General features: G+C 38.4%; 1 protein-coding gene across 1 annotated transcript; it reads left to right on the forward strand.

Moving 5' to 3' along the window:
• Positions 7004–12085, forward strand: LOC109223303 (lipid phosphate phosphatase delta). The gene is made up of 8 exons (XM_019387563.1): positions 7004–7373; positions 7471–7566; positions 7653–7727; positions 7851–7981; positions 8510–8613; positions 8692–8820; positions 10223–10338; positions 11494–12085. The coding sequence occupies exons 1-8, from the start codon at positions 7212–7214 to the stop codon at positions 11902–11904; spliced, it is 1224 nt and encodes a 407-aa protein (XP_019243108.1). The 5' UTR covers positions 7004–7211; the 3' UTR covers positions 11905–12085.

Raw genomic sequence — 12379 nt, forward strand, 5'->3', positions numbered from 1 at the left:
CAGTTTAGGGCATATTTTGATGGTTCGTTTGCTTATTTGCAGGTCATATGGCTCCCAAAAGGCAAAGGAGATCTGGAGGCACATCCCAGCGACCTACTTATGATGATTCCAGATTCCAATCGGAACTGGCAGAGGACGACTTCAACGCCAAGGCTACAAAGACCTTTATCCATGAGATCCCGATTGATCGGGTAGCCCTCCGAGCCGAAAAGGTGGAGATGTATGAAGAAATACGGAGGCGGGAAATGGAATTCCTATTTAACGACCCTGCACCAGTTAACAAGATGCTGGTTCGAGAATTTTACGCCAACTGCCCATTGAACTTGGGTAGGGAGGTGATTGTTCGGGGTACGGTGGTTAATGCTCAAGTTCCAACAATTCGCCGGGTGTTGCGGCTGCCCCCGTTCACCAGTGACGTCGACTATTACCATGATAGACCAGGGGTGACATGGGAGGTCATGACGGATGTACTTTGCACAGGGGGGCAGCCCATTTGGTTACGTGACCAAATAACCCTCAACTCTAACTCTTTCACCCACTTGGCCAAGTGTTGGTTGACTGTTATCTGCAGCAGGTTCCTGCCATCCAGCAATACAACCGACGTGAACTTCAATCGGGCCCTGTTGACTTGGTGCTTTGTGACAGGGAAGGATTTTGATACGGCCCGGATAATTGGTGATGAAATGGTCTTACGGGGACCGCTGCTGACAAAGGGATTCTATTTCCCTTCCTTGGTAACCACATTGTGCTTGATGAGAAACACCCCCACCAATCCTGTCGATGGAGATTTGCCTCCCAAAGCAGCATTCAAAGCTTCTAGCATCAGAGTGGGCCGGGATACACGCACCACAATTGAGATAGATGATGAGGAGGATGATCCGGTTCCTTTTGCACCGTCCAGGAGGTCTGTTGACAGTGCCGGGCCCTCTCGGCGCCCCCATTCTGGAGCAGGCCTATCACGCTCACAGTCCTCCCGGCCTATGTTGCGCTCCTTGGAGGAAAAGGTCGCGGATCTCCGCACCTCGGTGGATGGCCTACACACGCGGATGGACGCCATATCGCAGAGGCAGGCTAGATCTGAGAGCCGGTTTATGGCCTGGTTACGTGCATTGGGGAGGGCTTGCCATGTAGACCCCAGCACCGTCTCCGACTCGGATTGAGTCTCAGGGAAGTCTTCTAACCCTTCTGCTCTTTACTTTCTTGATATGACATGGGAACATTCCATGATTTTAAGTGTGGGGTGGGAGACTTGCTCTAACTGTGTATTGGAATGTATATAGATGTGTTGTGCTGTAACATTAGAGTGATGTGTTGTATATATTTGAGTGTGTTTATATTAGGAGTAGCTGACTTGGCCCAACGACGGACACTTGTCGACGGGTCTCTTGAGGGTCAAAGTCAGATATATATATAAAAAAAAATATTACAAATAAAAAAATTTGTAGAGGACTCTTCCTAAGGACGGACCACTTGGACAGTACTCTTGAGGGAAGTAGTCCAGGTAGATATTTCTTTATTTTATTTTATTTTTTAGGTAGTGTAGTAATTCTCCCTTGGTTTTTCTTTTGACCACGGTTCTTTTCCAAGGGCTTTTTCTTGAACCGGGTTAGGTAGATTCTTTTCTTTTGTAGTTTTAGGATTAGATGGGTGAAGGTCAGAATGTAACCCCAAATGTGCAAACTTGCAAAAAGAACTTGAGAGTGGACGTCTAAGCTTGTTTGTGGACTCATACTATATGCCTTAATTTTGCACATCTTGTCTTGCTTGAACACTCGTATGATTGTGTTGATGAACTGATTCGGAATGAGTTACATGCTAAGTGTATGTGAGTTGTTACTTGCATCCTATGCTTGCATATGATACCTAGAACTTGCCCTGTGTGTTTGCAAAGCGAAATAGAAGTCGTTTGGTTTTAGAGATGATTGAGGCATTTCTTTGTGCAACTCTCTATACTTGAGAATTCACCTGTGCATATTACCATAGTTAACCCCTTTGAGCCTGAAGCCTGTTCTTTGATAACCCTATAATGATCTAAATCGCTGTGTTTGAATAAGCTTAATTGTTTGAACCTTTACCTCCTAGGAGCACTTGAATCACTAAAGAATATACAAAAGTCAAAGTGTGGGGTGGGAGAGAGTTAGTGAAAAAAGGAAATCAAGAATGAAGGTTTTGATTGGTGAACTGGCAGTGTACAATAAATCTCTAAAAAAAAAAAAAGAAGAAGAAGAAGAAGCCAGTTGTACCTAAAGAAAAGTGAGGGTCACAAGTGAAACAAAATGTGGAATAATGATTGGGTTGAACAAAAAGGTAAAACAAAAGGAAGTGTGTATTAAAAGTGCTTAGGGAGGTTAGTCACTATATCCAAATATATCCTACCCGTCCCTTAGCCTACATTACAACCTATAAAGACCTCTTGATCTTTGACTGAATGGCTCAATTAGTAGAGTATTACACTAGGGGCAAGCTTATGGTGTGTCTGTGTGGCATGTGAATGCTCTTTGCTGAGAGTGAGTGAATTCTTTCTATATATGGTTCCTTGTTGTTGAATTGTATGTGTGGGGAACTTCTCTCAGATTTTGTCTATGTGAGGGCATGTGGCTCGGGAAGAAAAAGTGAGTCTTCACTTCTGTTAGAGTAATTAGAGTGAGCACAAGTGTATCATGGCATGAGAGTCTGCATTTGAGCTATGATTGTGCACTGCTTAGGTCGATCAGTGATAATAACAGGTGTGACATAAATTGGGGCAATCCATTGAGCAATTAGGCCTAGAAGTGTGGCTTAGTTTGCTCGAGGACGAGCAAAGGCTTAAGTGTGGGGTGTTGATAATAGGTGAATTTGACTATAATCACGCCTTAAATAATCACCTTCTTGTGTAGTTTTAATGCTAAAAGTGATAACAAATGCTCTTATTAATGCTTTTCATGATTTGCAGGTGATATATATAAGGAAGGCTAAGGAGCAGTTTTGGAGTCAAAATTGATGAAAAAGAGGCCAACTGTGAAATTCCCCAAGTAAACCACTCAAAACAGGCCGAAGATTCAGAGCACTGGTTTGACCGCGGTTCCACCGCGACCGCGGTAGAACCGCGGTGGAAGATAGCTGCGGATGAATTCAGAATCAGAGAAGGCTTTTGGCCGCGGTTTGACCGCGACCGCGGCAGAACCGCGGCGGAAGCAGAAAACTTCAGGGACTAAAGTGTAAAACACGGGATTTTTAGACCTAAACCCTATTTAAAACATTGACTTCGCCCAAGAGAGGAATGTATTGATTTTTAAGGTTTCTTAGCAAGGAAAACCATTGTGAGAGAATACTCCAAACATCTTTCTTCTTTACTTTTGATTTTTATGATGAATTCAATCTTAGTTTATCTTCCCATAGCCATGAGTAGCTAAATTCCTTGTCTAAGATTTTGATGGAACCTATTGGGTGATGAACTTCTTGTTTATGTGAATACAAATTGCTAGTTTAATGTGTTGTAGTTAATTGATAGGATCCTCAATTAGCTGTGCCTATTTAGTGTGCATAACTTGGAAAAGAGTGCATATTTAGGGTATTGTTGAACAACACCACTCCTAGATTATTAGAGGAATCTATAATTGCGGGTTTAAAGGCGGGATTAGGGATAACGAAGCCTTGAGTGTAATCTAAAGTGAATCGTGCTAAATAAAGTAAGCTAGTGTATCTCGGGAGAGTGCAATAGTAAATTACTGTGATTACTCGGGAGAGATTTACGGTAAGATTAGCGTTCATGATGGATAGAGATGTGTTGGTAAATTTGTATGAACATAAACAGAAGGGATTCCATCAATAGAGGAAATCATTGCCTTAGCATTTTTCTCATAATTGTTTACAACCTTATTAGTTTAGTTTACCGCTATTTAGTTACTTGCAAGCTAGTTGTTAAAGAATATTCAACTGAGATTTGAATATTTGGGAAGCTGGTTCTGAAGAATTAGTGGGTCTGAAGATAGTGGTTGATAGGTTAACTCTCTGTGGATTCGACCCTGGGCGTAATACTCGGGTTATATTTGCAACGTCCGCAGAGTCCTTTTTATAAGGCATAGTTGGGCGTGATCAAATTTTGGCGCCGTTGCCGGGGAGTTACCGGAATTATCAATTGCCATGACAGAAATACAAAGATTCTTATTGTAGTCAGTTTTCTCTCTACCAACTTTTTCATTGAAAATTTGATGGTTGTTGATCTGGGTGCACAGTTGTATGCCTAGAAATTCTACGAGGACTGGAGAACTACTTGAAGGACTTTCAGACCCCGAGAAAACATTCCGAGCATTGAATCGTGCTAACAAAAGACTTCAACAACCCCAACAAACACACAAATTCGAAATTGACATGGGCGACATAAACGACCCCAACGGAAACGTCAGGAATGAGCAATTGGCACCTCCCGTGCCTGAGGGTGCACTATATGACTGGGCACAACCCACAGCTGACAATCTGGCCACTGCCATTGTTGTGCCCGCAATACAAGCTAAATCGTTCCAGATCACAAATAACATGCTACACTTGTTGCAGAACAAAGGACTCTTTTCTGGGCACAGAAGATCCTCAGCAGCACTTGAAGAACTTCCTGTCTATATGCAAAACTCAAAGGCAACCCAACGTGACTCCGGAAGCAATCAGGCTATTATTGTTTCNAAAAAGAGGCCAACTGTGAAATTCCCCAAGTAAACCACGCAAAACAGGCCGAAGATTCAGAGCACTGGTTTGACCGCGGTTCCACCGCGACCGCGGTAGAACCGCGGTGGAAGACAGCTGCGGATGAATTCAGAATCAGAGAAGGCTTTTGGCCGCGGTTTGACCGCGACCGCGGCAGAACCGCGGCAGAAGCAGAAAACTTCAGGGACTAAAGTGTAAAACACGGGATTTTTAGACCTAAACCCTATTTAAAACATTAGACTTCGCCCAAGAGAGGCATGTATTGATTTTTAAGGTTTCTTAGCAAGGAAAACCATTGTGAGAGAATACTCCAAACATCTTTCTTCTTTACTTTTGATTTTTATGATGAATTCAATCTTAGTTTATCTTCCCATAGCCATGAGTAGCTAAATTCCTTGTCTAAGATTTTGATGGAACCTATTGGGTGATGAACTTCTTGTTTATGTGAATACAAATTGCTAGTTTAATCTCTATTTGTTCAACTTCGTGTTTGTTGTAGTTAATTGACAGGATCCTCAATTAGTTGTGCCTATTTAGTGTGCATAACTTGGAAAAGAGTGCATATTTAGGGTATTGTTGAACAACACCACTCCTAGATTATTAGAGGAATCTATAATTGCGGGTTTAAAGGCGGGATTAGGGATAACGAAGCCTTGAGTGTAATCTAAAGTGAATCGTGCTAAATAAAGTAAGCTAGTGTATCTCGGGAGAGTGCAATAGTAAATTACTGTGATTACTCGGGAGAGATTTACGGTAAGATTAGCGTTCATGATGGATAGAGATGTGTTGGTAAATTTGTATGAACATAAACAGAAGGGATTCCATCAACAGGGGAAATCATTGCCTTAGCATTTTTCTCATAATTGTTTACAACCTTATTAGTTTAGTTTACCGCTATTTAGTTACTTGCAAGCTAGTTGTTAAAGAACATTCAACTGAGATTTGAATATTTGGGAAGCTGGTTCTGAAGAATTAGTGGGTCTGAAGATAGTGGTTGATAGGTTAACTCTCTGTGGATTCGACCCTGGGCATAATACTCGGGTTATATTTGCAACGTCCGCAAAATCCTTTTTATAAGGCATAGTTGGGCATGATCAAGACTCAAAACGAATTTAAGGTCTTATTTCATGTCTTAAATTAATACTTATTTTGTATTATTTGTCAAGAATGTCATGTAGTGCATATAAACATATTTCTTTTCCAAAAAAAATAACCTCTAGAAAAGTTAGGATTAGTTTTCGAGCAGAAATTTAATTCTACATGTACTTTTGTGACCTTATCATCCCAATCAAGTCTTAAGGGTTGGGAATTAATTTATCAACACAAAGGTATAAAATTAAAATTAAAAAGAAAAAAAGTGACAACCAAGGCTAGTGGTGGCAAAATGGTTTTAAAAAATAGTTATCTATCCATAATATCCATAAAAAATGGGGTGGATAACGAACTTTTAAAAAGTAGGTTAAAATGGATAAGAACCATATTATCCCTTTAGAAAATGGATAATGAGTTTAACTTTTATGTTTGTAAAGCCTCAAATTGAGGGTTCCTTAAGTTTAGAAAACTAGAAAATCTCCAAAAGTGATCATATTTAAGAAGCCATGGATAATATGAATATCCATATTATCCGCCATCTACCGGTTAACCTTTTTTTTTATTTGTATTAAATATAGAATGGGTCAGATAATTTATCCGTTTTTTCGTTATTCGTTTTCGACCCGCTCATATCCCGATCTGACCCGCCCGTTTATCACTCCCAATCAGGGCTAATGCAGGAGCAAAGGCCAAGTGCATCTTAATTTTTATAATTTCAATTAATTAGTTGTCCTTGTTTGCTATTTAACCACAAGAAGAAGAAGAGAGACAAAAGAAACAAAAAACAGAAGGTATGGGATAAACCTTAATGAAATAGTTATTTTTTTCTTGTTTGAAAAAACAAAGTGTTTTAACGAAAAAATCACGGGAAAAAATATGAATCGTGACAAAAGGTAAGGCCGGATAAAAAACAAAAGAATAGCGAAAAAAAAAAAAGAAGAAGAAAATACTCTCAAAAATTTTATAGCCAAACACTAATTTTAAAAAAAATAAAAAATTTCAAAAATAAAAATAAAAAAATTCTTATGTACAAACGGGCTCTTAAACAAATAACTCATCATCACTGCTGATGACAATTGGAATTTTTCATAATTTGTGTTGAAAATAAAAAATTGCCTTAGAAATCTTTTTATAGTCAAGTCAAACTGACTCTTTCTCTGCCAGCCAAATCCAACAATGAAATTAGTTGTTTCCTAGAAAAATACTGTTACCATTTTTCTAAAATTTAAAACTAATAAAAGGAAAACAAGAAACCAGAGAATCACAGTCTTCTTGTTTCTCTCTCATCCCCTTATAGTTTCAAATTCAATCTCTTTTCCCTTTAGCTGTCTCTGAAGAAAATAAGGAGGAAAAACCTCTGTGGTTTCTTCAATCCCTCTTTCTAAATTCTTGAGAGAAAGGGGTAGAAGAAAATAAAAATAAAAAGAGAAAAAAATATAGTGATGGAGAGCATCCCAGGGTGGGAGGTGGTGTTTTTGTGTGGAATTGCTACATGGGTTGTTTTGTCTTCAATTTTTAATTTGACCCAAAAGATTAGATCTTTAACTCAATATTGGGTTTCTAGTTATGTTGTTTCTGGCACCCCCATTACTTTAAGGATCCAGGTTTGCTTCACAATATGCAAAATTCTGTAGATTTTATGATAAAGTTTATGTCTTTTCTGAATTCTGTTTGATGGGTTTTTCTCTTTTTTCCTTGTAGAAATATCAGCACAAATATTTGGATGCCTTGTTTTCTGGTCTTTCTTGTGTTGTTTCTGTGCCTTTCTACACTGCTTTCCTTCCCTTGCTATTCTGGGTATGTTTTTCAGATTTACATTTGGTGCTCAATAGTTTAAAGCTTTCTGTTGTAAGTTTTAGACTTTTTTTTTTTTAATGTTGCAGAGTGGACATTGCAAATTGGCTAGACAAATGACCCTTTTGATGGCCTTCTGTGATTATGTTGGTAACTGCATAAAGGTACTCTCTTTTCTCTTAACTTTACTTATCTAGTCAGTTCTAATTTTGTTAGGTCATGGTTGGTTTTATAATGAGCTAAATGTGCCATTTCCATAATAAATACTATGCTAAATGTGTTTGCAGGATGTGGTATGTGCTCCTAGACCCAGTTCACCACCTGTTAGGAGAATAACGGTGACCGAAGATGAGAAAGAAAATGCTCTGGAATATGGACTTCCTTCTTCACACACCCTCAACACTCTCTGCTTGTCAGGGTACACCTCTTATTTTTGTTGTGCCGCTTGATATCTGCATTGATGCTGAAGATTCCTATAGATTGGTGTATGCACATTATATCCATCATATGTGCTGAGAACTTAACGATATTGTGATCCAAGAAGAATCAATAATGGTTCACGTCAAAGAGAGAGTTACTGTTTCGACAGGCATAGATCTATATTTCTCTTCCTAAGGTGAAAAACTTAATGCTTTCACATTCTTGATAAAAACGTATGTTTACTAATTCTGAGGGAGAATAGTCCGGCAGTACTTTGATCATATTCCTTTTTGTGGTTAGCCAAAATGGTTATCAAGTGTTCGAATATGCCCATTCCTCCAAAATATTCTTTTCTGTGAATTTGTGGCCAGAAGGGGCAGTGTTCAACCACCTCTTGGGTTGTAACCTATACTATAGAGAAGGAAAATACCCAACGTGCTGCATTTTTTGGTAGGAAAATGCTTTACTCATGCCTATCTAATCAGCATAGTCTTACTACTCTTGTTGTCTTTTATGGATAAATCAGGTTCCTTCTTCAGTACATCTTATCCTACACACAAAATGAAGATGCCATTATTGGATTAGCTGGATTTGCATTCGTTTGTTTGTTTGTTTTCTTGATTGCAGTAGGTAAGTCTTACTTCCTGCGCAAGGCTCCTATCTATCTTCTTTAAAACGTTCAGGACTGAATTTCTGCTTATTTGTCAGGAAGAATATACCTGGGAATGCACAGCTTGATTGATATTATTGGAGGTCTAGCTTTCGGATTGGCAATCCTTGCATTCTGGCTCTCTGTTCACAAATACATTGATGATTTCGTAGTCTCGGGGCAAAATGGTATGAGTGCTGCTAGCTGTTTTGAATTTACTTTGGTCATAAATGTATGTGGAATCAGGTCCTTAATGTATTGGCGAAAAGTTCTTAATGTATTGGCATCTGTCAGAAAATCCTCTTGTTCCTCATATATTGGGTGTTATAACCTCAGAACTGGATGAGAGAAGACATAGCTCTTTGAGTTCTTTCATGATAAAAGAGGATAAATCAGTCATTACAGGCAGATATAATCGCTTTAAGTTCCATCTTGAGCATGAAGATACCCTGTACTCTGCTTCTATATCATTTTCCCCTGAATCCTAATGAGGGGCTTTGTCAGTATTTGGTTCTTATCAAGGATTTGAGTGAAAGTTTGATATGGGTAGACTGAACCTAAACTTTTCATAATACCCATATTCAGCAGCAATTTCTATCGAAGAGCAAATATTTTCTGCTTACAATCTGATGCTATATATCAAATATACGTTTGCAAAAACTAACGTAAAGTTTAATGCGGATGCAATTAGCTGACTCAATAAATTCAGTTATTGGAGCAACGGTAAGTTGTCTCCATGTGACCTATAGGTTACGTTCTAACCATGGAAGCAGCCACTAATGCTTGCATTAGGGTAGGCTGTCTATATCACACCCCTTAGGGTGCGGCCCTTCCACGAACCCTATTTGAACATGAGATGTTTTGTGCACCGGGCTGCCCCTTTTAATAAATTTCAGAGGCAACTCCTGCAGTCATATTAAGATAGCTTAATTGTGTGTGCAACTTTTGTCTCATAATAATGCTTGTTTTATCCCTATCAGACAATTTCAAAGAATTGTGTTTTTCGTGTAACCCCCAAAAACTCTGTGCTGGGCAAGTTAGATGCTTCACCTCGGTTAACCGCAGTGCTTCAGTGCGGGCTGAATGTCTTAAGGAGGACAACACTAAACAAGAAAATAGATATAACGAGGATATCCTAACTGATAAGGAAATTTTATTGTGTTAATGATAAGATAGGAAGATTTGAAGTTTAGTAAAAGAAATTAGTCATTAATTTGAATTAGAAACTTGCATCTAATTTAAAATGATCTTCGAATTTAATTAACATGGTTTGTATTCTTTGGTCCATATAAGAATTGAATATAATTAGATTTAATCTATTTCTTTTATTTGCGCTTTTTTTCCCACTAAATCTCGTGCTTTAATTGCTCTCCTAATAAATGCTTGGCGCGTTTCTATGCTTTTTGCCTTTGATAACACTGGAAAGAACATCGGTATTATGAGAAAATTCTATCTTTTGATTATTTAAGAAAGAAGAAAGTCGATTCTTTGACAAATGGGATTTTTCCAGTTTTTTATATGTCATCTTTATTGCATATTTGCATGATTATAAACCTTGTCTGTAGTTCTGAGATTTGGCATCTTTTGCAGTTTCCTCCTTCTGGGCTGTGCTTAGCTTCTTATTGCTCTTTGCTTACCCAACACCGGAGATGACAACTCCAAGTTTTGAGTTCCATACAGCCTTCAATGGTGTGGCATTGGGAATTGTAAGCACACAACTGTATTTCCCTGACTTTATCTTGTGAAGTTCATTTTTCTTTTTCCACCTATTCCTTTGTTGAGACCTCCCACTGAGATTTACGTTCATTGACCAGATTGTTTCAGTATGTTTGCTTAATTTGTAGAACTGAAAAATGGCTGTATAGCGAAAACAACCCAGTGCTTAGCATATGATTGTACTATTTTGCTCCTCCTGATTCATTGTTCATGTGAATCAGTTATGTACAAAAACAACCCAGTGAATCAGTGTAGATATATAAAAAAGGTGGTATTATTTTGCGAAGTTATTTCTCTGTGCTGCTTTTCTCCTTGATGAGTTAGTCAGAATGTAGTCGTCTATTTACAAAGTGATTGTCTTTGGACAATTTGTTGGAGAAGGTGGACTTTCGACTGTTCAACACAACATTTTCTTATACTCTTAGTAAACTTGTTATTTGTCGCACTTTGACTTGTATGATTAACATGGTTCTGTTGGCAGTCATCAAACTCCATTTAATTTGAATGACTAATAGTGCAAAGGCATCTTAGGGTTTAATATTGGTGCAGGTAGGCTGTCCTGAATTAGAAGCCATTTCCGTGTTGCTACCTTGGTCTTGGTAGCCAAAATATAAGAGTATGCATGCTATTTATTGGCTATCAATGAAACAACTAGATATGTCTAGGAGTAGCATAAGTGTCCAATTCCTCCTCTCATATTTCATTCGCATAGCTATTATTTAAGCAAAAAATGGAATAAGTAGAATTGCTGGAGAGAGAAAGAGAGAGGTGTCTGCTCTTTTCCTTGTTGGTCCAAGTCAATCTTAAACTGTGTCTTTTGCTCAAGCATCCTTTTTGATTCCTTCTCCTGTTTTTCCTGCTCAAGACCTCACTCTCTCTGGGGATGAGAGCTAATAATCCTGTAGACCTTAGTTATTGTGGATTCAAATGTTTAAGAGTGAGGAAGAACTACTTTGGTATTGGTTTTTCTCTATGAGAGTTTACGTAATGAATTTCATTCCTTTTGTTCTAACTTTTGGCAATTTTACTGGCAGTAATTTTCTTTAGTATGATGCATGTCCTTGTGCTATGCCTTTTTTGTTTTCTGGATGTAACAGGGTGATTGCAAGTATCTCTAATTTCATGAAAAAAATTCTTCTGTCCAGGTAATTGGCGTCCAGCAGACATATCATCAGTTCCATCATGAGAGTGTTCCTCGTGTCTTCACTCCCCATCTTTCCGTTCCTGCATTTTTGGGAAGAATGCTAGTAGGATATCCAACGATACTCCTTGTGAAGTTCTGTAGCAAGGCTCTTGCCAAATGGATGCTTCCCATACTTGCCAGTGCGTTGGGTATCCCAGTGAGATCAACCAGCTACGTCCCATCACTAAGCTTTTCACCTTCCGCTAAAAAGTCAGATGAAATAAAGCAAGCAGGTTATATTCAAAAGCTATTCTTTTTCTCCCGTCAGGACTCGTTTGACGTGGATACTGGTATAAGGCTCCTTCAGTACACTGGTCTTGCATGGTCTGTGGTGGATCTTGTGCCTTCTCTATTCTCTCACCTAAGCCTATGATGCTTGGTATATCATGTATAATAGAACATATTGTTTCTGTTGATATGTAGGAATACGTTCTTAGCTCACCATATTGAACTCTTGTATGACAATTTTGAACCTGTGTAATATATCATTACTAATGAAAATGAGGTATATTCTGCGGGTTCTGAAAGCAATACTAGCTGCTTTGCTTGTCTCATCTCAATGTCTAGTCTCAATTCAAAGAGGATTGTTTGATCTGTAGAGAGATAATTTGAAAAAAATTATCCCCTATTTAGTTCAAGGATCAGGTATGGGATAATTGTTGGAATTAGATTTTCTTATGTGATTTACAAATCTATTATTATTAGCAGCTTAATAACATTTAATTCGGACAACAAAAAACATATAAAAATAGATGATGTGGTTTAGTTGTGCTGATTTAGCGATGCTCTTTTCCTTTCTCTTTACTCTAAAGTAAATAGAATATTGAAAATCATTGAATTTGTTTGTT

The sequence above is a fragment of the Nicotiana attenuata genome, chromosome 3 (assembly GCF_001879085.1).
Source record: "Nicotiana attenuata strain UT chromosome 3, NIATTr2, whole genome shotgun sequence".
In the NCBI taxonomy this organism is placed as follows: Eukaryota; Viridiplantae; Streptophyta; class Magnoliopsida; order Solanales; family Solanaceae; genus Nicotiana; species Nicotiana attenuata.

Bases quoted from the DNA above. Each gene is read 5' to 3' on its own strand.
- LOC109223303 (XM_019387563.1), top strand. From the start codon at position 7,212: ATGGAGAGCATCCCAGGGTGGGAGGTGGTGTTTTTGTGTGGAATTGCT. The intron at 7,982-8,509 runs GTACACCTCTTA...TGGATAAATCAG, and splicing joins AACACTCTCTGCTTGTCAGG to GTTCCTTCTTCAGTACATCT. The intron at 8,614-8,691 runs GTAAGTCTTACT...CTTATTTGTCAG, and splicing joins TGTTTTCTTGATTGCAGTAG to GAAGAATATACCTGGGAATG.